Source organism: Acanthaster planci, linkage group LG20, assembly GCF_054643075.1.
Source record: "Acanthaster planci isolate LZ-2023a linkage group LG20, COTS_SCS, whole genome shotgun sequence".
Classification (NCBI taxonomy): Eukaryota; Metazoa; Echinodermata; class Asteroidea; order Valvatida; family Acanthasteridae; genus Acanthaster; species Acanthaster planci.
In genome coordinates, this window is record NC_141796.1 from 2,479,807 (window position 1) to 2,506,478 (window position 26,672).

Consider the following 26,672-nt stretch of genomic DNA (forward strand, 5'->3'; position numbering starts at 1 on the left):
TCCATCCAGATGCCCAACAGTAGAATGAAAACATTGATATCCAGGAATGTCTTTGAGGGTAAAACCTCTGTCGTGTAAAGGGGAACACGTGTTAAGTGTAGCTCAAGTGAAATCACAAACTTTCTATAAACCAAAGAATATTGTAGTCTACTGAAATTTATTCACACAATAAAAGAATTTATATATCTGTTTCCAGTGCCTTTTCTTAATTTTAACCTAACCCATATATATACAAAATAATGTATACGTATACGTAATTGAAAATAAATCATTTCTATTTAAGCATGATTGCACGTCCTGAATGTACAGATGGCAAAAAAAAGAGAAAAAAAAAACAAAAAGAAAAAAAAAATACACACACAACCGAAAGGAGTTACTACTCCCCAAATGCCTCCAAATTTGGTCTAATCTCTGGCCAACTTCTTCAAAGCATTTCTACTGGTAAACTCTACTGTACGGCCGTTTTTGATATCTTTAACTTTGATTGTTCTGCTAACGTACACTTTGCGTTTACAAATTTGTCAGCCTTATGCACATCCTAACCTCAGAAACAGCTAGGGATTCTTAAATACAATCTTTGTCGGCACAAAAAAATTCCATGATTTCATTCTTGGATGAAAATTGCCATTTTGAAAAAAAAAAGTACCAGTAATCATGTTTTGCACTTAACTCTGCCATTTATGATGATGTACATTACAAATTTAACAGAAACGGTTCCAGTGCACAACCGTTCTTTTTTTCAATCGCTTTTTTTCAGTACTATGGGAATAGAACCATCCATAAAACCACAGCTCAGCCCCAAAATACCAACCGTCTCTCTTCAACTAACTTCTCAAACCACCATTTCCCAACATCAGTAGACACAGGAAAATATCGTTCACAACCCTCTGTTGCCATGGCACGCATTTCGTCCGTTCATGCAGATTCAGATTTTGAAAAGCAAAATGCAGGTCGGGGAAAAATCGCATCGCTGAAAAAAAAAAAGCCAGAAACGCAAAAAAAAAGTGCAAACGTGACCAAAAAAGTCCTGATGTGCACTTGTGCAGGCGTGTTATACATACATGTAGTGTGGACCTCTGCACAAAAGAAGTCCACATAATGCAGGGTGTGATGGCGTTGTGTGGACTCGCACACGTCCACACAGTATTTCCCCCTCTCTGAAAAACAGTTTCAGTTTAGGGGTCAAGGTTATCGTGGCAAAATGAAGAGGAACAGCCCAGGAAATCATCAAAAATCCAGCTGGAAGGAGATATCCTAGTTGGAGAAAAAGGAGCATTTTCCCAAAACCACAGGAGAACAATGGCATGTCCACACTTTGTATGTAAAATAGACATGGGTGCACATACACACAGTGTAAATGTACATGAATCTACATGTATCTGGTATGAAGAGTGTGATTTGAGAAACTTACATGTACAATGAGAAAGTGTGTCACATTGTGAAAGCAGCCTTACAATGTTTTTCAAAGGCTGCTGTTAACTTGCAAGATTCAAGGCTGCAACATTGCAGATGGTACGATGGCCCAGAAGAGGCATCACAATCTTGCATATCAAATTAGCCTGCTTGATTATCACCACGCTTCACAGCCGGATTCTTTAAGTACATGTAGTGCACACATATCCATCATGCGGCTGAAAATAAACCATTTTGCGATTGCTACATGTACGTGTCCGAGGAAAACCCTGGGAGAAAGTAAAGAAAAAGTGAAACTTTTCCTGCTACGGACACATATTGGTTTCCAAGATGCTAGCGCGGGCAAGTGTGCTGGCCTAATAACATTAAGTCGCGAAGGACCACACTAGGCACAATCAGTTACTGAGCACTAGACGTCTCAGGGCTGGCAGCAAGGCAGACAACTCGAGGCCAATTTTCCTGCCAGGTGGTAAGCACCTGCACACCCCCGGGCAAAACAGCACAGGGGACATGAGCTACAAATTCAAACCAACACAAAATCATTTTCTACCTTCCAGTGACTTTCGGTGATCCCCTCCAACTCCCCCAATTATTTCTGCCATGGCCGATCTGATTGATTCAACGTCTGCTACGTTAACTTGGCAAGTAACCTGATTACAGGCTTTCAAGGGACACATCATGGATGAAATCACGTGTAGAAATTGGTACCTTCTTGATTGAGATGAACGTTTTTATAAGGTGACTGTTTTATCAATAGGACTCTTTCCCTTCATCATCAGAGAATACAAATCTAACTTTTTTTTCTCAAGGCTTTGCAAGACCATAATAAATTATAGAATATTTACACATGTCCTAGTATTCTCGACCAATCAACTCACCCAAAATATGTAAATCAAACAATTCATATACAAATACTGTTGACATGAATGTCAAAGGTCATTGTGACTCCAAACTCGCAACTCGGGCTAAAAACATGCACAAGTACATGTCCATATCTACATACGGTCATTTGCAAAAGTTAAGACCACATGGAACCAGTATCTCTGTCAAGGCCTGCATTACATTGTCTCACTGAATGATTACATCACATGTTTTTACAGTGGTGCATAATATCAGCGTAGTGCTATATACCCATTGGAATGAAACTTTTTGCAAAGGCAGGTCTTGTATGACAGTTTGTCTGCAAGGCAGCATGGGTAAAAAAAAAGCCAGTCTAAGTAATCCGAAATAAAGGAGGGCGCACTAAATATTAGACTGTTATCATTTCAAACCATGGAAATGTAGTCAAATACATGTAGCTAGTTAACCAAGATACTAGGTTGAACACTGCAAATGCGCACATACACGGAAGTTGCCATGATTGATTGGTTTCAGTTTGGTTTTTTTCCTTTAGATTAATGCATTTTGTATGGGTGGTCCTAAATTTTTGCAAATGACTGTACTTTTTGGTATTACAATGCTGGTACATATATTTTACAAGTCCAAACTAGGGGGGGGGCTACATGTCAGGGGAACCCATAGTTGAAGAATTTACATAGTTTAGCCCAGGTTGGACAGCAGTATTCGTGATATTATGGTCAGGGATTCCATCTGGGTTTTGGAGGGAGCTTTGAGTAGTATTTAACCAACGCATTTAAAATCTAGATTTTCACCGCACTTTCACAAAGTTTACGCTCCCCAGTGATGGTCTTGATCGTGACGTGGGAATTTTGACCTTGGTGGCAGACCTTTTGTGTTGCGAATGTCTTAGATTAATATTGTCCAAGAAGACTGTTTTAAAATGCGGGCCTGTAATCACTCCCGCACTGTTCTCCAATCCAGTCATTCCTTAAAGCTACAGAGAAATGTTTTGTCTATGCACAAAGTCATGCAAGTGGATGTTCTCTTGAGATAAACTCAAGTTGGAAGAGAACCTTTCCTCAAATGAAGCCTTCCCATTACATTAACATTTCTTCAGATGAAAAAAAAAAAAAAAGAGGTCCGGGACGGCACTTAAGACACAGAAAGAAGGAAACGTCAGCAACCCCTCCTCCCCAGTTTCTCAAGGCGTAGAAAAATAGCAAAACGACCTCACCGGCTCTGTAGGGGTGGGGCTCGAAGAGGGCATTTTAGGGGTGGGGCAGCACTGAAGAGTTACTGTCCTGAGTTGGCATGGTAACACGGACGGGAAGAATCGGATGTACTAGCTCAGCACTGGCTGTTTCTGTGTTTCGAGAACATCTGCGAGAGACAAAACAAAAAACCTGGGTTCGAACTGAAGCACAAGTACTCTGTGTGGGCATTTCATCAGAACCAGAAAAATCAGTTTGGTTTCGCAGCCACGTGTGTGGGAACAGGCACTTCTGGACGGGTAACGTAGAATGAATCCATTTACTTAATGAAGTTCATGCACACACCGTGAAAGTGCATATACGTGTACGGTGCTACAAATTGTGAGAAATTTTACTGTCTGATCCTTAATTTGACTGTCATGGGCTAGATCGGTATTTAAAAAAGGTCGTTTAGGATCAAAGAATACACACAAGTCCACACAGAGTGCCAACAGGGCAGTCCTTGGATACTGGTATCGCCCAAGGAGATTTGTCCTTCGGTGCTGAATATAATCTCTGTTGAGCACACATTTGTCCCTTTTTGAAAACAAACAAAAAGGCCACATCTGAATCACTTGGCTGTGGCTTGAAATCACACATCATGTGGCTTGACTTGTACTTAGTTGGACAAAAAACTTGTGACTTGCTTGTGTTTGGACCAAACTGACTTGTGATTGGACCAAATGATTTGTGCTTTGGCTTGGACTTGCAAATGTGACTTGGCTTGGACTTGTAAAAATGGACTTGTGACTTTTCTTGGACTTGCAACAATTGACATGTGACTTGGCTTGGACTTGCAAAAATTGACATGTGACTTGGCTTGGACTTGCAAAAATTGACATGTGACTTGGCTTGGACTTGCAAAAATTGACATGTGACTTGGCTTGGACTTGCAAAAATTGACATGTGACTTGGCTTGGACTTGCAAAAAATGACTTGCTACTGGTACCACCTCTGCTTAACACTCACCCCCAATGATACGATACCAGGGTAGTGTGACGTAGGTTAAGTGGACGTTTAGCGTGAGGGGCCTTGCGCTGGCCACCTGACTTCTCTTGAATCGCTTCAACGCGGTGGATGTCCGCCGTATCCATCGATTCCTCCAACCTTCTGTGATGCCTTGCTCATCTGATCACATCGACATAAAAGCGATGCCAAGATCAGAAGTGGCAAATGGGAGATTTTAAAGGTCAACTTAAACTCTCTTATCGCAGATAATCAGGCCAGGGTGAGTCCCTTCCCGAAGGATCGAGTCTCGAGTCACATGCGACTCAAATGAGCTGTGACTCATACAGTTGTTACCCAACTAACATTTTATCTGAGTTACGAGTGACTTCAAATCATATCTAAAAGGGCTGGTCACTGGCTTATTGTGATGAGAAATGAATAACACAAACAAAGAAATTTAGAACAGCAAATATAAAAATTCCAGCAATTTTTGGCTTGCAAATCAAAGCAACATTGCACTTTTCTCCCTTGAATGAATAGCTTTGCTCTGAATATGGAAATAATTTTGAAGAAAATGAAAACAAGGTTAGTTGATAAAGGTTGCAGAGCCGACACTTGCAAACGTACTGGCAACACATATGTATTGACATCTTTGACAGCGCTCATAAGCCACTCCACCTACCCTTTGACAGTGCCCATAAGCCACCCCACCAACCCTCTGGCGGTGCCCATTAGCCACTCCACCTACTGTACACTCTGTCAGTGCCCCTTAGGCACTCCACCTAACCTCTGACCACTGCCCCATAGCCACTCCACCTAACCCTTGACAGTTCCCCTCAAGCACTCTACCTACCCTCTGACAGTGCCCATGAGCCACCCCACCAACCCTCTGACAGTGCCCATAAGCTACTCTACTTAACCTCCGACAGTACCCCTTAAGCACTCCACCTACCCTCTGACAGTGTCCAAAAGCCACTCCACCTACCCTTTGACAGTGCCCATAAGCCACCCCACCAACCCTCTGCCGGTGCCCATTAGCCACTCCACCTAACCTCTGACACACTGCCCCTTAGCCACTCCACCTAACCCCTGACAGTGCCCATAAGCCACTCCACCTAACCTCTGACAATGCCCATAAGCCGCTCCACCTACCCCCGACAATGCCCATAAGCCACCCCAACTAACCTCTGACAGTGCCCATAAGCCACCCCACCTAATCTCTGACAGTGCCCATGAGCCACCCCACCAACCCTCTGACAGTGACCATAAGCGACTCCAACTTCCCCCAACAATGCCCATAAGCCACCCTACCAACCCTCTGACAGTGACCATAAGCCACTCCACCTTTCCTCTGACAGTACCCCTTAGGCACTCCACCTAAACTCCGACAGTGCCCATAAGCTACTCCACCTACCCCCAACAATGCCCATATGGCACCCCACCAACCCTCTGACAGTGACCATAAGCCACTCCACCTTTCCTCCGACAGTACCCCTTGGGCACTCCACCTAAACTCCGACAGTGCCCATAAACCGCTCCACCTACCCCCAACAATGCCCATAAGCCACCCCACAACCCTCTGACAGTGCCCATAAGCTACTCCACCTACCCCCAACAATGCCCATAAGCCACCCCATCAACCCTCTGACTGTGCCCATAAGCCACCCCACCAACCCTCTGACAGTGCCCATAAGCCACCCCACCAAGCCTCTGACAGTGCCCATAAGCCACTCCACTTACCCTCTGACAGTACCCCTTAGGCACTCCACCTAAACTCTGACAGTGCCCATAAGCCACTCCACCTACCCCCGACAATGCCCATAGGCCACTCCACCTAACCTCTGACAGCGCCTATAAGCCACTCTACCTACCCTCTGACAGTACCCCATAGCCACTCAACCTACCCTCAAACAGTACCCCCTAGCCACTCCACCTACCCTCTAACAGTACCCCTTAGGCTCTCCACCTACCCTCTGACAGTACGCCTTAGCCACTCCACCTACCCTCTTACAGTCCCCCTTAGGCACTCCACCTACCCCCTGACAGTCCCCCTTACCCACTCCACCTACCCTCTGACAGTACCCCATAGCCACTGCACCTCCCCTCTCACAGTACCCCCTACCCACTCCACCTACCCTCTAACAGGACCCCTGAGGCACTCCACCTACCCTCTAATAGTACCCCTTGGGCACTCCACCTAACCTCCGACAGTGCCCATAAGCCACTCTTTCTACCCTCTAGAAGTACCCCTTAGGCACTCCACCTACCCTCTGACAGGACCCCTTAGGCACTCCACCTACCCTCTAACAGGACCCCTGAGGCACTCCACCTACCCTCTGACAGTACCCCTTAGCCACTCCACCTACCCTCTGACAGTACCCCTTAGCCACTCCACCTACCCTCTAACAGTACCCCTTAGGCACTCCACCTACCCTCTGACAGTACCCCTTAGCCACTCCACCTACCCTCTTACAGTACCCCTTAGGCACTCCACCTACCCTCTGACAGTACCCCTTAGCCACTCCCCCTACCCTTTGACAGTACCCCTTAGCCACTCCACCTACCCTCAAACAGTACCCCCTAGCCACTCCACCTACCCTCTAACAGTACCCCTTAGGCACTCCACCTACCCTCTGACAGTGCTCGTTCTTCATCCCTCGCCCGTCTCTCTGGGTCCTCCACCTGCCCCAATGTCTCACTGTCTGAACGAGACTTCTTCAGGTTTGACTTGACGTAATTATTGTTGACTGCATCTGCCTTTGGCTGGTGAGTGATGGGTTTGTTCTAAAAACAAGACAGAAATATGAGTTAACAAAAACCGAGCATGGCAATGTGTACAGTGCATATGGATACATGTACAGTACATGTAGGGTGCTGTCGCAGGCTCATGTTACCTGGGCCCAATTCCATGGCGCTGCTCACCATAAGCGGAAAATCGGTGCTTACGGTAGCAGAAACTTCTTTGCTTACGCGATCCTATTTCAGGGCAGACAAAAATTCTTTCTACGTTGAGTGGCAAATATCTGTATTTATCAATGAGCATGCGTGTTTTGCAATTGTCTGCTGAAAAGAAACCTGCTTGCCATCTGCTGCGTGGAGTAACGGAGGCTGAAAATGTAAAACTGAAGAACAAAGAAGGGCTTGGACGTTGCTCGCTCAATCCCTTACAGTGAGAAGCCACAAACTATTGAGGCCCCTTTAATTTGAACAAAATCAACAAAGAGGGATTATTCTGTGGGGTTTAAAATCTGCATCTGAAAAAAATTCATGAGGATTTGGCCAGTGGTGGTCTTGTTTCTTGAAAACGGCGGCGACAGATTGCCATTTTGCTCCTTTGTAAGCGTCCAAGTCGGCCCCTCGCCTTGGAAGCATAGAATCAGCGCTTACGGAGCCCATGAAATAGATTCTGAGCTAACAGTGCCTCTTAAGCGCAGAATTGCACAGTAAGCAGCGCCGTGAAGTTGCGAACTGACATGGGTCACTGTAGCAAAGATTACATCACTGCATACAGCATACTGGTAGAGGGCAAGCCAATCAAATGGCATCAAAGCACCATGTGATCACAAGGCCTTCTCAAAATTAGCCTGCATGTCAGTTATCATAATATAAACTAGACAGTGAAGCTCACTTTAACATAAAATTATGATGAATTCTTGATCAACTGCCGCAGTGGTCCCCACCTGTGCTACATGTATGTACGAATGTCACACAGTACACAGTCAGAGAATCTCAAATCCCATGTACATGTAGCTTTACAGGATTGTGATGCTGAAGTGACTCATCAAAGGGCTCCATTCTAGGGCCCAATTCATACAATGAATATGTATTTCTTAAATTTTAGTACTTATCCTTTTTTAACGCATGAGAGCTGAGGCAATTTCGATTGTATACTTATGTATATAAATAGCAATAAACCAATAATAATAATGACCATTAGACTGGTCCATTTCCCCGGTAACCTGTGCACAAAATATATTGTGGGTACCAGGAGAAATTTACCAGTAATTGAAGAATAGTCATTAATTTGCCCTACACTGTTGTTTCTTGTTCTTTTCACACTCTAAACCGGACACTTGGGGAGGTGGGCGGGGATACCAGGGGGTGGTTGGGGGAGGGGCTTCACCTCCTCAGTGGGCGACTCCACATTGCTCTCCATGCCAGAGTTCATGTCCTCGCTGCTGCTGTAGTCCACCGAACCGATCCGGTGGTGCCGGCTGACGGCCACCTCGGCGTAGCCTTTGCCCTCCGGCCCTTTCATCCGGATGAACTCCACGCGACCTTTGCCCCGCCCGTAGTAGCCCATGGAAGCGGCCACGCGGGACGTCATGCTGGCCTGTGCCAACAAAACAAGCAGAACAGTGCCAAAGGTAAACTTAAACCCAAACTATTCAACAATGACCTATTAAAAACCAAAGACTGAAGTGCTGAAATAGAAAAACAGCTACAATGTAAGTACAAGGAAAACCCCTTTCACACTGACATGACTGAACAATTCTGAGACGGTAAACTACCGCATCCATGTAGTACCGGGACGTACATGTATACTTGACCATTATAGACTACATGGGAGCTTGGATGTTTTACCCAAGATGTGGAAAATCTTTATTTCTTTAATGCATGTGATTTGTTTTTGGTTTAATTTTACATGTAGATCATTCAACTCAAATGTAATCAAATTACACAGGAACATGCACCAAGGTAATGCAATTGCCTAAAATACACACAAAAATGAATTTGTGTAAAAACTGCACAAATTTCAAATACCTGTAAATGTATCCATCCAAAGTACACCGCAAGGATGTGTAGAATGTTTAATCTTAACACACAAAATAATGTCACACTTTTTTTTTCTGGAAATTGTTTAAAGATACTGTCTGGAAATTCAAGTTCCATGGCAGAGAAACTTAGTCCACTGCCTTCTTTGTACTGTTTCCAGTTTGACAAGCAATGGCATGTTACATGTGTACACGTGTAAAGTATTGTGTGCAAATTATCCACAAATAGAGGGCATTCACACTCAAAATTTCGGTCCCCAATACGAGCCAGTACACATTATGCTCAACCTCCCCAGGGCATCTTGAGGAAACCTTAATCAGCCCCCCCGCACGCTGCTGGTCTGTACTAATTGGTTCATAAATGCATAGCACTGTGTGGGTATAGAGGGTTTGAATGGCTGCCATCTTACAGGCCAGTGGAACAAAAGAACTGCCCTACAAGATGGCTACCACGCAAAGCCTCTATTGTGCATATACAGGTACAAAAGTACTTCCAAACATTGTTACACACTAGCACGGTACATGTATGTACATGTACATGTTTGACATAAATGTGTATAGTGGCATATGTCAGACTACACGAACGCATGTTTGGCATTTCAAATCGTAAGTATCTATTCATGCCTGCAGACCTTTGCCACTCACCCTAGCATCGTAGACTCGTCTTAGCGACTCGTACCTCACCGAACCCAGGAAGATAACGCTACGGTACTGACCCTCCTTCTCAGCTGCCACAACCTCCACACAAATGAGTTTCCCCTCGTCGACCGTGACATCCCCAAACACCTAAGAGTCATCAGTGAAATGTTCTTAAGTTTTAATCTTTGTACGATTATTTCCTGGAAAAATAAAAAATCATGATCCTAAACACTAACAACACTCCGAATTGCCCTAAGACAATGCCAAATTACGAAATGCATTTTGGAAATATAATTAACTACATGGATTCTGGTGTTTGAAATATCTGGACCTTGAAGTTTAGACAAACTTTTTCCTCAAAGCCCTGCTATAAAATTAAACAACAGCACTTCTTTTAGTAGCCTTCATCATCAGCACTTTACATAAGCACAGAAGTGGGACACACAGGTCATTATCGGGAAACTCTTTGCCCCCATTTTAAGCTGAATCGTGTTCTCTAACATATGTGGTGTCCCCTAGCAGAGGAGTACCGGGTAGTGCCCCTGGTGCCCTTACAATGTTTTCCACTGCCTTTTTTTGTGTGTGTGGCAAAGGTCAAACACTTGGGGCACAATGTTTGGCCAGGACTTCAACGCTCACACTCTGACATGGGACTCAACAATCCAGAAAGAATGAAGTCCATGTAATGGTGCATTTCTGGCTGAATCGCAAGTCTACATATTATGTATTAGCCATGTGGATAAAATTAAAAACTACACAACTTTTTTTTGGGGGGGGGAGATTAATGCAAAGGACAGACGTTACATGTACACGTATGTTGTGGATTCAACAAAAACAAACTCTGTCGCCTTGCGGTTCATTTTAATACCAGTAACTTCTTCAATGTGGTCTGCTTTGGGTGTTTCCCATTAAATCGCTTAAGAAAACCCCAAAGACCTGCAGACTCAATGTAAACATTTTCTGCACATAGCACGTCCCGCTACTGGGTAACAACAAAGAAATCGGCATGTGTTTAAGGCAATTAAATTGACCCACCCCTGATAACAACAGACAACAAAAATCAAGGGGAACTTTCATCATTTTTTTTTAACCAGATGTCTGTACAACATGTACAACAAGTGTTATGCATACATGTAGTTGGCACAAAATGAGTGACAGGCGCTGTTCCATTTCATTACATGTACATGTATACTGTAACATACAAAATAAAAAATGTGAAAAATTTGTTTTCAACCCCAACAGAACCATTTTTAACCCCAACTCCCCGAGTGATTTTACTATGGGGACCTTCCTCATTCTTGCAAAATCGTAAACTGCGCACATAAACAGTCGGTCTCTGCTTATTTGTGGTAGTACGGGTCATTCCATGAGGTTGGGGCACAACTTGTGACACTGTTCTTGTTACATGGGCAACTTTTATCACCTGTCATGACCTGTAGAGTCGGTCATTTACTCTGTGGAAATAACACACCCCTCTGTGTTCAGCCTTGCAAGATGTGTAACAATGTCAATGTGGAATCCACCTGCAGGGAAATAGCTGTTCTTTTTTACGGAACCCATGTACACTGTACTGATGTCACAGTTGACACCGTCACAAGTTCATGGACTGACCCGTATGCCTAATCCCACATACAATGTACACTGTAAAACACAGTGCAGTGCTCATCTTAACAGATTCCAATAAGCCTTTTGCGAGTAAAATTTCAATACTAAATTCTGGTACACTGAGTTCTTTAAACTCAGGTGAACAAAACAATTTGAATTCTCCATACTAAAACCACTGTTGCTATACCTCGTGATTCGGGGCAAACTTTTGCTTAGTTACATAAGAGACGCCTTGCAACAATACACTGTTCTCAATGGATAAGAAGGGCACAAAGGAACCAGTCCATTCCAGAGATACCGGTAAGTATGATTTGAAGCTTTGCATGGCGGATGAAACATGAGAAATGGGTCTGCGGGTACACCATGGAATCAATCTCTTTTGGACGAGGGTGTGGTTCTTGAAAGAACCGGTGAGTATAAACTCGACGTTTCGGCCAGTGCCGTACTTATTTCGCATGCTTATTGCTAACATGGATGTGTGTGTGTTTTAATGATTACAAGCCATCTGTTTGTCCAAACAGTGATTCCCAATTGGCAAATGTATTCCTTATCTGACGTGCATATTTTATTTAACACTCCCAACGAGCAAGGCAGCTCAGTCTGTCACAACACAGTGCATGATGAGCCTTAATCGCAAATGTACCGTACAATATGAAGTCAAAATGTTTCTCCCTTGGCTGCTTGTGGCGACAGTGCAGTCCCAGTGAAGAAATCTCTTAGCCAATATTTAATAATCCCGGTAAGCCCTGGTGTACGCACAGTTCACCGGGCGGGGAGTCTGGGCAGATAGAATTTGCCAGCCCTGGGGGACAGATCGATGGATGGGAATTAGTTGTGTGTGATTGAACGGCGGTGTACTGAAGGGGGAAAAATGGTCCATCTCCCAACCCCCCCCCAAAAAAAAGACAGGTGCGTACCATTAAGGGCTTGGATACTGCTGTCTGTATTACATACTCAATTGTTGGTTAATTTAGGTTTTTATTTGGTTTTCCGGTTGCTTTTAATTTTTATTACATGTACTTTTGTATGTGTTTTATTACATGTAGTTTCCGCAATGCTTCATTCTTAAATTGCATTTTGATCGTTTCAAATGGTGAACAGTGTACCGGTACTCTGCCACTTTGGGATCACCTTTACAGCATTCTGTATTGCATTTTTAAACTATTTTTGAGGATATCCACTCTGAACTGGTTGTTGATGAGAGTGGCCCAACAAATCTGCAAACACTCGAGGGCCTCACATTTCAATCAGAGCAGCATTGCTAGTGTTTGAGGGGGGGTAGTTTTGGAGTTATATGTATCATTTATTCTGTTCTGTGTTTTTGTTTGTCTTATGTACATGTATTTTATGTTGTTGTTTTAGTTGATTTTCATTTTGTTATTATTTTTTTCTAATCTTTTTGTATTAACGGGCATAAAATACATTTTAAAAAATACATGTAACAATGGCCTGGGTGTATGCACTTACATGTTTATGTACACGTATATCAATCCTGATTATTTCCTTACAAAAAAGTCCTGGCTGATTACGTACATATACAGTACCTGGGCCAGTCTGTAGATTTGGGGTCCAAAAGTGTGACATTTTTGTGTCCCTGTTACCCCTGACTCATGTCATTGTGGCATTTCTCGCTGAAATTGATTTCAAACTCTTTCTATTTGACAGGTATGGTGATTTGCTTGAAATCATCACTTGTGGAAATTAGAGAATTGTTCTGAACTAACAAAATCATATGTCAGATGTATCATATGTTGGTGACCATGCAAATGTTTGATGTTTTATATGTCCCAAGCCTCCTTATTTAAATGTCTTGGAATATCCTTGTATTTTAGGGCTGGGTCAATTCGAATAATTCACTATTTGAATATTCAACCTTCAATTTGACAAATCCAAATATTTGGTCGCACCGACCGGCAGATTGTTGATGAACAAACCGTATACAAGATCAGTTGCAATAGCACACACAATTGTACATTATGATCACTATAATACACGTGGCTTCTCACATCTGAGAGTATCTCCAACCACGATTTAGCAAGATTTGATTCTTTGAATCTGCTTGTTACAAGCCTCCATAGTGCAACTTTTCTCATTTAAATCAAAGGAAAATTTTCCCTTCCTTTTCACGAAATTTGTACTCGAATATTCATATCCGAAAAACAATATTCAAATATTCAACAATCGATCGAATATTCGGTTATTCGGCACAGCCCTATTGCATTTTCCATTTTGTTGAAAATCCCCAGAGAGGTGACGTGACCACCAGTGCCCCACATGTGCTATGCATGCATTAAGAAGCTGGCAAGGAAGGCGAATGGGTCCTGGTGCATAAAGTGCTCCATCTCCATGGTCCTGCAGTCTGACTCCCAGCCAGGATCATGCGAGTTGAGTAGTTCATTACATGTACATGTACACTGTAGTTCTCTACTGTGCCACCTGGCGTTTTTGTCCTGGTTCCCACTAGTGTTCCTCTAGTTTCCCTGGTCAAATACAGTCGGCCACAGGTAAGAAGAGCACTGTTGATGCAGCGTCACGTTTATAACAAGGACAACTTTAAGTCCCAAGTCTTTGTCTTTCTTTATTTTCCCATTATTTACTGATAATACAAGGTATCTATTAAAACCCTGGTGTCAATGGAACGGTGATGAAGTCTCCACATATCACCAAATATGGTCATAACTTTTTTTCCACTGGGCCAATTTGGCAAAGATTTTTTGTGTAATCCTCACCCCAGGCATACACCACAAGCCTGTACACTCCCATTGGCCAGACCCTAAACACTGCAGAGTAAGGAGTCTTAAAAAGATCAGTCACCCAAGGAGCCCATATATGACCCTGCAAAGACCTGGCAGACATCCACCTTGATGCTCGGAGTTATTTTGGGGGCGTGGCTACAAATGTACATGTACTTCCACAGCAGCATAATGAAATGTAGGGACCTGAGGGATGTATTGGCTACCATAAAACTGTCTTACAGGTTCAGGTATGTTTATTAGATATGGGTTGTCTGCCAACTGCCTGAAACACCTTTACCTGCCCTCGGCTTGACCACGCTGTCGCTGCGTCCACCATGATTTCAGCTTTGCAGCTGCAAGTAACGGTGATTAGGCCCCCCCTCCCAAAAACAAATAAAACCAAAAGATTCTTAAAAATGTAGAAATGGGCCCCGGGGAAGGCAGCCTTACCTCGTCAAAGTTGTCAATCATGAAGAAGATGTTGGGGTAGGAGACGGCACTCTCCTCTCCTTTGGAGTCCATCCGTCGCTTGGAGGGTGAGGCGAAGACCTGCTGGGAATGCTTCTTGAGGACAGTCAGGCTGTCGTCCGTCTTGGTGCAGACGGCGCATGTCAAGATGTAGTCGTACTGCACGCGCAGGAAAATAAACAATGGTGAAAAATATCTAGGGTCGTTTTCCAATACTCAACTTCGTCTCCGTCGCAGGCTTCGTCCCCAAAACCAATCCCCGATTGTGGGCCTCAAGCGTTTACATTGAGTTGGATTACTGTAATTTTTGGTTCTCTTGCATCTTATTTGATGTATTTGACATTTCAATGTCTCCCTAATGTCCCAACTACCAGCAGGAGGCTGAATTTTACCGTCCAAATTTTGAGAGATGATAGATTAGGGTCTAAAATGAAAACATACAAAGTTTGGTTAAGATCGGATTAGGGAATATTTATTAAATTATGGGACAGTACAGTTGGAAAAATTTTGTGCCCATTCTTATGGGAATGTCTCCCTAATGACCCATACTCTAATTTTTGTAATAATGTTTTTCAACAGTTTGCATATTTGTTACTGTAATGAGTGTAGACAAGGACTCAACAAGCTGAACCTCTTGGGGTCTCCGTCCATCTATGTAACGTGTCTTACCTCGTGGGCCTATCTCTTCATGTCACATGGAATATAAAGTGAACTTATGTCCAGTAAACAGTGCCCTAGTAAAGTACATGTAGCAACGTCAATCACAGACTTGCAGGATGAATTTTAAAGGTCATACAATCACACATCACACATACATACATGTACATGCATACAGTCTCAAGTCAAGACAGTCAAGTCCCAGACTGTTCAACTCAATAGCTAGACAAAGCGTCCCTTTGTCATAGTTCATCCCGTAACACATAAATGAAAGTACAACCCGTTTGATAAACTGATATCAAAACTTGTGCACAGTTTTGCAGAAAATTCTTGTCTTTCATTTCAGTACGTTTCTCTCTGTGCTACAGAAAACTCTCGATAACTCATCCTCAGGGGAATGGATAAAAAATGCGAGTTATCCAGATTTCGAGCTAATGAAAGTTACTGAGTCTTGCCCCCACATACACGCACAGTGCACAAGTAACCCTACTTAGCCCCTCCTGCCCCTGGCTCTTGGAGACATTATAAACGTAAGTGGTAATTTCATTCTATCCATGAATAAATTTCTCCTAAAAATCATTAGTTTGCTGAAATTTCATGTTTTTCTTACGTAAAACTTTCTGTTCTACTGAGAAATGAAACAAAAATCACCCAAACTGTGTACTTTTTTTGTGATGATTATTCCGTTGAGTGCATGCCTGTGCTTGCTCGCTTGGCTGGGGCCAGCCGGGCTGTGCCCAGGGTTTTCCTGTTTGGCCACATGATCATTCATTTTGGTTGTGGTCGGGACAAGTCGATTACAATGGCACTGGTAGCAAGCATGCTCGTGTCCCCACACAAAAAGACAAAGTGTCGTCTGCAAAAATGACTCATAACGGAAGTCTCTGCATTCTTTTGCCACTCATTGTCAGTAATTTGGAGGTGGTCTTTTTGGATTGGCTCTTCAAAAACTCTTGAGTTAAGCGGATGAAGTGGCGTGGGCATTTTGAGTTACGGAGATCTTTTTGGATCGGCTCTTCAAAAACTCTGAGTTAAGCGGATGAAGTGCATGGTGCGGGCATTTTGAGTTACAGAGTTATTTTTGTATATAAAAGCCTATTCTTTTGGCGGGAATGAAGAATTATCTTTGAGATAAGTAGAGTTTCAAGTTAACCGAGTGCGTAAATCACGAGTTCACTGCATTTGCAGTAAGCTGGAGATTTATAATTGAGCCCAATAAACAGAAATTTCCTTCTCTATGGACACACAGCCGACTAACCTGTTGTAAGATAAGATTCAGATAGACTGACTCCTCCCAGTCTATGTTTGGATCTCCAAGACTCGGCAAGTTCTTAGAATCTTTACGGAAGACTTCCATTCTCGTCTGAAACAAAAAGAGGACAGGACATGCGTAAAGGAAACAAACTTACAGACGTACATTGTACATGTACATGATCATGGTATCGGTCAATGGGCCAGTTTCACATTTCAACTGCACAGGAAAACGTCATGACTTGACTGTCTCATGGGGAAATTCACCATTGGTAGCGGTATTTATAAAATCATATCTTGTCTAAATGACACACTGAGGAGGAAGTTTTGTTCTTTGACTGAAAAATGTTGAGAAGTAATTGTATCATGCTATGTTCATTCTGCATACTTCAACTTTTAGGAAATTTCCAATTACTATTCTTGACAGGATGAGAAGTTCCATGCGCTAGTGGACAGCGTCCAATCTGAAGGCATTTGAGTGTACCGGTACATTGCAACTGAAAGTTGACCTGTGAATGGGAAAATCTTTTCACACTTATTTTTGTCCCAGGGAATTCGCTTTCATTTCATAAACGTGAAAAACGTTTCCCAGAGTGGGCATGGTAGGAAAAGAGTTTCCACAAGATTTTCCCGCCAGCATGACACACTGCAAAAAAAGTGGGAAAACATGGATACCGGTATGGTCACAGGTTTTCCCACAAATGGGGAAATAACTTTCACGCCTTGTGTCATGTGACTCTGAATGAGAAAGTGGATCTTTTCACACGATTTCCCTTCCCGATACAATGTAATTCACTCTGTTAACTTTCCTAATTTTGCAATGTACACTGTACATGTACTGTACATGTACCAGCTGGTGACACCGCGTTTCCCCGAGATTGGCAAATATTACCCTAGACCTGTTAGCACTTCCACATCAATACCGACCATACATGTACACTGTGTGTCAAATATCCCAGCAGTCACCACTTGTGCCATATGCTGTCCTTATTTTGATCCAGTAAAGGCTTCTGCTTGTGTTTTCTGCATACATGTACATCTACTTGCGCTCAGAAGGCTTGCCTACAGTGTCCATACAGTACTACCGGTAAGTGTGGTGCCACGGTCGTTGCTATACGTACCAGTCATCCATGTATGATGGGCGCCAGGTCACATCCAGTGAGTACACCTTACAGATTCCCAAAAGAGACTTGTGTACGTACCGTACAATGTACGTGCACTGGTAAATCCACTGGGTTTGTCCCAAACATGCTCAAGTAGAAACCTTCCAATCATTTTAGGCACATTAACATGTATATTTTTGCAGCTGAAAAGCAACTGGCTGACACAACTGTACATGTACATTGTATGTACTGGTGCATGTAGAGACCTACGGTGAAGCAAGGTACCATACCCATGGACGTATATAAAAAACCTGGACTTGCAAAGCCTCTGTATGAAAAAGAAGCCAACCAGCGGCCATTTTACCGAGCCGAATACAAATGCATGGGTTGGCTCCCTTCTATTGACGTCAGGAAGAACAAAGATGGGTGTTGCTAGGAAAGGTTTGTATTCGGCTCGGTAAAATGGCTGCGAGTGGATTCAATGACTCTATAAGCTGATTAAGGGCGTTGCGAGTCCAGATTTTATTATACACGTCCGTGACCATACCCTCCACCACTTAAGCACCTAGGCTTTCCTTTTTTGTTATTTTTAAACTGACTACAGCCCTCACAGTCAGACCATTCGCAGCCTACTTGTACCGAGATTTGACAATAGAGAGGCTAGAGTCCAGACAAGATAACAGAACGCACATGTACATGTATGTACCAGTGATTATTTGGGGGAAAATTTAGCAATGAGATCTTTGCAAAGTCAGTGGGATTTGTCCCCTAGAAAGCTATAATATCGTACACGTATTTGATAAGCAGAATTAATACGGGTGATTCACAATGGTGCGCCTCCAAGAGTTTGCAAAGCGTCGGCCAATCACGGCGTGTGAAGTCTGTCGACCCAATGCGCGGATTCGGAGAAGGTCGACAGATTTCACGCGTCGTGATTGGCCAACGTGTTGCCAACTCATGGAGGCGCATTAATGTGAATCGCCCGTATTGTCATCAGTGGCAACTGTGCAGACATTCAGCTAACTGCTTGAAGGATTGCGCCACCATGCCATCATCGGAATGATTCAGAGTCATGATTCCTGTACACATGTACCGGTAGGTTGAACAAAACAGTGTAGCATGAAAGTTGTTATTCCTTCCGGCAAAAGTGTAAAAACGTGGCCCTCTCTACTGTATGGTTGTTAGTTAAACTGGCAAGCCTTTAAGACGCAGGCAATTAGACAAACAGCTCAAAAAAACCCTTTACTGTGTGCAGCTCTTCCACAAAGCCAAGGGTACATCCACGTGTACAAACACTGTGCAGGGCTTTTCACAGACGCTGCTTCGAGAACACCCCACCACACAGAAAAGAGTCTCAACCATTCGTGATTTCCCAAGTCACTTTCCGGAGCTCAATTTTCACCAAACTCTGAAAGGTGACACTCTTTTCTTTTCATGAAAGAAAGTAAAATGAAGAAAAGCAGATTAAAAGTGCACCGTTTGTACATGTAATTCAAGACGGAAGAAAAAACCCATTACCGTGATTTAGTTAGCTCTTTATGACTCCCAGACAAAGAAGAGATTAATAATGAAAACTTCATTTGCAATAAGAGATTGGATGTTGTTTACTAAACATGTAATTACCTTCTCCTTCTGTGGTAATGATAAGCCCATAAAAGAAAGAGAACGTGACAAACGAGAAAACATTTTAAATACAGGACCTAAACGACGCGTACTGTACATGTAAGTAATGTGATTTCAACATGGTAATGGTCATGAAGGAATTAAACATTTATAAACCTACCGTAGTTCACCCAAGTGCATCCTTTAAAAATTCCATATGTTTTTATGGCTGGATTATAGAGGGTTTCGTATGGCTGCCCTCTTGCAGGACAGTGCTCGTTTCACAGGGTATCCACGAAGGAGGTTTCCCTTTTGAATAAAGGACCTGCATGCCCTGTAAGATGGCTACCACGCAAAGCCTCTAAGCAACACTCAGGCACCGGTGCTTGCACTGGTCCAATTTTACATGTATGGTGCTGGTTAGCACACTATTTTACGCTAACAGAGAATCCTGTACATTATGTGGAGACAGTAAGCACAGCGAAATACGCTTACCTAATTTGGTTAATATACTTGTGCATGTACATACTCTACAGTAGTGACAAAACAATCGAAATCCCTATGCGGATGCAACTTACCGGTATCCCGACCAGGCCAAGCACATGAAACACAGCTTCAGGTCAGTAAATCTTTCTACCGGAACTAACAGTAAGCACAACATTCCGGCTCCCTGAAATTGGGCCCTTGTCTGTAAACTTACTGGATAGCACATTCTCATATCGCCGTGCACAAACAAATGTCGCCTACATGTATGTATATGTACATGTAGCTCAATGCCTTGGGTCTCCGTGCAATGTACGTACATGTATAGAACAATTGTACGGGTGATTTAACGAAGTTTCAAGGAGTACCGGTATCCAGCCACAGCTGAATTATTTGTAGGTTCGAAGGAATGGGAAAAAAATCACTTAAATGTATATTGTACCTTTAGAGTAAATAGCAAAATAGCGTTAACACGAAACTGCCTGTAAGACACAACAGCCCACTTGGACCACGGTACATGTAGGTCTCCCAGCTTGGAGACTGTATGTGGTCTCCTACATGTAGTTTGGGTTTTGTAAGGTCGGGGGTTCGAATTTCCCTGCTGGTTACATGTTGGGACCTTGGCCTCTCAAGACCCAAGATCGGAAATGGGTACCTGTGAGGAGAGAGATTTTGCTGAGTTTGATTAGCCGCTTGCACCAGAAAATGGCAACATCGAGTCTACTCCCCAGAGAGCTCAGATGGTTTCAGAAATGCCTATAACGAAGTGATTATGTCATGTGCAAAATTGTGCATGTAAAAGGTAATGGCACCAGAACCAGCGCGTGAGCCAACATGCATGCGTGCATACTCCATTCGTTTGCACTACGCTTCCTGGTTCAAAATGACGTCACACTCCGGTTCTCTATGAGGCTCAGTGAGCTGGGCTGATGATGTTTGGTGCCTTGATCAGGTTCCGCAGTAAGTGCAAGCATACATGGAAATACATGTAAGTCTCTATTGTTATTCTTAAGGCTGGTGAGGGAACCACTGGGCCTTTAGGCCTCCAGCTAGAGATGGCGATGAGTGACTTCAAATCCTTGGTGTTGATGCTCTAGCAATCAAGTCAGTATGGGCACTTTCAATCATTTCCCTTGGTCAAAGGTTTAGATGGGCATCATGTGCACCGTGTGGTTATTATTGACCAAATGTCTCAAGGTCATTACACATTTCTTGCCTTTCTTTCACAGCTAACTTCGTTGATTCAAGCCAATGTGCCGTTCAATCCAGCTGTAGTGCATGTATTGGCATTTTTCGGTAAAATGTGTCAAATTTTGGCATTTTTGGTGTTCACCTTTCCTTGGCAACACTTGACTCAGCCGGCATGTTTTTGCTCTGTAGGGTGAAATACCACATGTGCATGTACATGTGCTTTCCTGAAGTAACCGGCTTGCTGGGTCGGTTTCCAGGGCCAGACGATAGCTGAGCTCAAAAGAGTTCCGCGAGTATCAAATGGAACTCAGCTGTGCATAAAAACCAGTAAGTGCTAGGGAAATAAACGAGCGTATTGCTCAAGGAGGTCAGTCGGTATGGCACTGTACATGTTACACGTACATTGTATGTGCACGCCGAGACAGAGAAAAGCCACCGGGCATTACACATCATCAGTTTTCATACCAGCAGGGCCTTGGCTGTACGTCGCGTTACTGTAGTGCAAACCTTAGTGTGGCGTTGACAGAGCAATAGCACAGCCGTTGCGCTAAATACCGTCCTACCACTGCCATTTGGAACAATGTTAGCGCGACATTCCCTGTCGAGCTGAAGGGCTTGCCATGCCAAATGCAATTTACCGAGCTGATTTGATGCTCAACACCATGCTACAGCTGTACCAAACTTTAAAAAAAATGAATCATTTAAGTTTGGCGTAGCAGTAGCACGGCACATACATGTAGCCTAGGCCTAAATGAACATTTACAATGACCCCCCCCAAAAAGGAGGAAGCAAATTATCATAAAGTACTACTAAACTTGACAGTGTCGGTCATTCAAGCCCTACCTGCTTTTCAGCTCTGCTTGATGAGCTTTGGCGGTAAACAAAGAACAGCATATCATCCCTGTGCTCGTCTGACGCTGTCAGGAAATGCTGGGCAAAGACTTGAGTCCAGAAACAGTTGACTTCCATCGGAATGTGCACAAAGCCGTCTGCGACAACATAAAGAATTGTTCTGGTTCATTTCAAGCAGTTTTATCCCCCCCCTCCGCGATGTGCTCGCTTTTCTGTTCACGTATTTTATTCGGTTCTGCTTATCCCTCACAGTCCCTAATCGTCCGATTTCAATAAGATTTAAATGCACACTACAGGGTTAGGGTTTACCGTTTAAATATTTAAACGTGGATGTTTAAACGCCCCACCCTTACCGAGGGTGTCATTGAAAACTTTACAATGTAGATAGTTGACACAAAGTTCCAGTGATGAATTCGTGGTATTCCTTTGATACCAGTATGACCGAGCAGTAATGGGGCGGTTCCGTTCAACGTTTAGGAAAATCTGTAAGCAGATTTGGACCTTTTTTTGTTGAAACAGTTAAATGTGTAAACATCTCACCCTTAGTTCTGTTTTGTTGTTCTTGATTTTTGTTTCTTTAAAGGCACCAGGATGTGAATTTCAAGTGTGCAACGTTCGACGTCTAGGGAACTCTTACATGTACGTGCCGTTCATGTATTGTATGTACTTCTACCAGGGTGTTGCAAAAAAGAAAAATGCCCTCCCAACAATCAACTTTAAATGACTAAACCCCCCTCCTAAAAAATCTTGCATTCATTTCAAGCTGTAAATAAGAGCAACTTTGATTCCAAAGAGTCGGAGTAAAGTGGCCAGGAAATGCCTCAGATTGCACCACAGAGCATCTAGAATCTAACAGTTCCTGCGGCCTTTGAGCGGGCCCTAGATCCTAAGCCATCACGGCTTCGAGCTCCACACATTGCGGAGAATATTCCTCCAGTTGTGACATTAGGGAAGTACTTGGTGTATACATACATGCACATGTACATGTACATGTAGGTTGCTGTCTACGAATCTGTGTACCAATCTACACCACTAGAAATATGCATGTATGTAATTCAAATTTGGGGACCCTGCTCCTACATGAGAGAGCTACATGTATATGTACATACACAGTACATGTACATACATTTTAACTTTTGAATTCACCTTGGTACAGTAGATGACTGTGACATCATGCTCAATAACTGTAGGGTTGATGTTGTCAAAAAAGGGCAGGGTGTTGATTTGAGGGAAATTATGAGGGGAAACTGTGAGTGTTTTAACGCATGACACACGGTGGATTCAACTTTGCACTGCTACTGTGGGTTATAAATCAGTAAGAAAGTCACATTTTCTCACAAATTACAATTTGAAATTTCCAAAAAATAGGGTCAGCGCAATAAAGAGACGGTTGCCGTTGTTTTGGGGGGGACTTACCAATTTTGCAAGATTAAAATGACCCAAAAAAAACTGGGGGGGTTCCCCCTAAGAATATGCCTTCCTCTCCAAGAATTAGATCACTTCAAAAACAAAACAGCTGCCCAGGGAGAAAATATGAGACTCATGGGCCTAGCAAAAGCTTACAACTACATGTAGACTATCTCAACATTAAAAACATGTATGTCCAGAGCCAAAACATGTCAGGACTGTCAAAACATTTGAATAGGGGTCTACACACTTGGCATGCTAGGGCCTACATGTACATGACGGAGGCCCCTAAGTTGGGAAACACATGCAAACATGGCAAACAAGCATATTACAATACACTTCCAGAACTGTAAGGTTTATGCAAGGTACGCATACATGTACATGTACACTGTAAATAGTCATATCCAATATCAGCATTTTAGCTGAGATTTGAAAAGTGGGGGTGCAATCTTGTTAGAGTCAAAAATTTGTGTGCCAAGCACGCAACACAAGCGCGCAGCGCAAAGTCCCTTATGGCCGGGATCCAGGGCCTGTGTAGGGGCCCTAGAAGCTCTGCCTATTTTTGATGCTCTTTGGTGGTCTCTGGTGAATTTCTGACATTTTGTCATGAGATTTTTACCTTTCAACCAAAAAATAACAGCTATTAGAAGAAAATTTAATTGTAAAACTGTCTTCAATTGTTGTTTTATAAAGTGTGATTAATCAGTCCTACAACAAAGAAGCAAATAATGAAAAACATCTTTGAATAGATTTCTCATAACCACTTAAATATTTTGTTTTCAAAAAAATGGTACGCAGGTAATGTACATGTAAGTCAAAACTTGACACACGTTTTTGTGCCTTTTTTGCAATGCATGTACATTGCATTCAGATTATAACGTGATTTATAGCAAACAAAAATAAAAATGATATAAAATGAATCCCAGTATTTCCACATGTACATGTACATGCACGTTTCCTTCGGCAATTTGGCTAGGAACAACCAAATTGAGTACAATACAAGTACTTGTCGTACATACAGTACACAGCACATGTACACACATGTACATGTACATGCACACTATCATGACTGTACACGTACGCACGTACATGTACACCACAGACAGGCCACGCGCTCGTGCTTGTGCACGAGTCTGAACACGGCATCGGAAGAGATCGACTTTTTTTTCCATCGTTAAGGGAGAAAAAAACGAGCTTTATGCTGATTATTGACAATAACAAAGATTATGTGTACATGTACTGGTACATGTAGGTCAACCCTTAGCTTCAAGAAGAAATATACTAATATACAAGATACTGAGCAAGCCACACAAGCCACGAAACGATAATATGTCAACCTTGTCCCGTGCACTACCTCGTGTGAGAGTGGGCACAATATGGCGGCTAACAATCGCTATGGAACGAGGTTGATTACATGCACATGTATGATCGATCGCTGGCTCCAAGTATGGCTCCCTGTGTTCATTTTGTTACAAATTGATAAATCGGTCACATAGCTCATTATTCATAAGTAAGGGAACCTGGCTGCTGGCCTCGATACGAGAAAACGTCCAAACCGTAGTCCCAGAGTACATGTGCGTACACTGTACTTTACTGCAGCGTATTTTCGATTTTGGAAAATTTGGAAAGATTTTGGGTTGATGGGGGAAAAGCATGGAGAAAAGACTGAATTTTAGCTTAAGATTTTATTTTCACATTTTTCGGGATCAAGACTACTCAAGCATGTCAAGCGTCGAATAAAGTAGCGCACGGCTTGCTTTGCACCCCGAACTGCAGTGCCTGGCTGTGTTTGAAAAAATGGGCCCTGATTTCACAAAACTGGCCGTGCAAAACACAGCTACATGGCTCGCTGGCTAAAACGCTGTCCAACGTGGCGCTACATGTACTGTACATGTACTTTGGTTTGCATGAAATTTCTATGCCATTAAATCGACTTTTCCGCTATAATTTCATGAGGTCTCGCGGGATACAATTTTGTATGGAATGAAGGGAGGGGGTCATTTACACTATACCATTTAAAATGGTAAAATTTATGAGAATTTTCCTTACCCACTTTCACTAGGAAAGGGTGTGCGATGGCCTCAACATGACCAAAATATGTTTGTTGGAAAAAAAAAATCATTTTACTGAGGGTAAAGATGGGACTTCGATCAGCAGAAATTATGAATTTGTCCTGGCAAACGCATTTCCACTACTCCGACGACTGTTTCCAGTACGTGTAATGTGTTGTCCCATGAAACGTCCCGTCCACACGACGTATGAAATAAGAGACGAGCTGTAGTTGGTGAACGTCACCAGCACACCATTCAACCAATAGAAATTTTTCTCTCATTCGAGAGCGAATGGAAACTGAATAGAAAGAGATGGGAGCCATGTTGTAATTAGTGAAGCTGCCACACTACTGACAACGATGACCTTTAAAATGACATGACCTGGTGACTTGGGTGAACTGAGCAGGCAGTCATGGACACGGGTATGGGTAAGGAAAATTCTCATAAATTTCACCATTTAAATGGTATAATGTATATGAACCTCCCCCCATCCCATATAAAAATGCATCTTGGGAGATCTCGTGAAATTACAGGGGAAAAATCGGTGTATCGGCATAAAAATTTCGTACAAACCGAAGCAGCACCATACCAGATATGACTATTTACGTTGCTGTCTGTATTACTAGGTTTGTATAAAACTTGTAGTTCTGGAAGTAGGCTTAATTACAATACATGTAAAAAAATCAAGACATCCAAACAAAATAAAGGCTTCATGCAATGTCAACTTCATTCTGCACATGGTGAAGCAAGCAGGCATAGTACATACAGGCACATCAATACCGTTGCAACACCGCAACCAAACTCAGAACTGAGTCATGTCAATCAACTGCATGCATCGGTACAGCAATGACTAAGTCAAGACATCATGTGACAGTTACTGTCATTGTCATTAGCGTCAACCTCACTAAGCCAATATATACGTGACGCGTCGACGGTGTACGAGTTAGACTGACAAATATCACGATCATGCAAGAACCACCACCGAAACACCGACATATTGGTGATGTTCCCACCTCGCGTGCCCGTTTGTGAGTCTGCTACGGTACCTTCGACAATATCTGGACAGTTGGCCTTCCCCCGCTCCATGATAATGTCGGAAATCATCCGCCGAAAAGTACTTTCCCTCCTGTTTCGGACAAATCCCACACCCCCGTTCGCTGCCATCTTGATGTTTTGATAATTAATAGTCTGATGACACTGGCATGAATATTCATCATTAAGTTATTTTTATCAATAGACGGCGCTATTTCAAAAATAAGCAGCTGGGGAATTTACTTCCACTTGTTCCGAAATGCATTGGGCAAGCTCTTTGCTGCTGCTTAAACTAAGATTTTCGTCATTATGTATCATTCCATAGAATTTGTAATAATTTTGGATTATAAAAGCATGGTTAGGTTAAGTT

General features: G+C 43.0%; 1 protein-coding gene across 2 annotated transcripts; it reads right to left on the reverse strand.

Annotated features, from left to right (window-relative positions):
* Positions 1-140: 140 nt before the first annotated feature.
* kiaa0930 (KIAA0930) lies at positions 141-26,464 on the reverse strand. Of its 2 annotated transcripts, none has more exons than XM_087130296.1 (9): positions 26,317-26,464; positions 21,804-21,949; positions 16,589-16,693; positions 14,656-14,832; positions 9,872-10,012; positions 8,575-8,784; positions 7,082-7,235; positions 4,473-4,631; positions 141-3,633 (listed from the first exon to the last, which is right to left on the reverse strand). In XM_087130296.1, the coding sequence occupies exons 1-9, from the start codon at positions 26,432-26,434 to the stop codon at positions 3,596-3,598; spliced, it is 1,248 nt and encodes a 415-aa protein (XP_086986422.1). In that variant the 5' UTR covers positions 26,435-26,464; the 3' UTR covers positions 141-3,595. The 2 variants fall into 2 exon arrangements, with proteins under 2 accessions (XP_086986422.1, XP_022083823.2); XM_022228131.2 differs by having other exon boundaries at positions 26,284-26,452.
* Positions 26,465-26,672: the final 208 nt, after the last annotated feature.

Excerpts from the sequence above, each read along its gene's own strand:
- kiaa0930 (XM_022228131.2), bottom strand. The coding sequence starts at position 26,434 with ATGGCAGCGAACGGGGGTGTGGGATTTGTCCGAAACAGGAGGGAAAGT. Across the intron at positions 16,694-21,803 it reads CAAGCAGAGCTGAAAAGCAG|ACGAGAATGGAAGTCTTCCG; the intron begins GTAGGGCTTGAA and ends TTTTTGTTTCAG. Across the intron at positions 3,634-4,472 it reads CTGGTATCGTATCATTGGGG|ATGTTCTCGAAACACAGAAA; the intron begins GTGAGTGTTAAG and ends TGTCTCTCGCAG.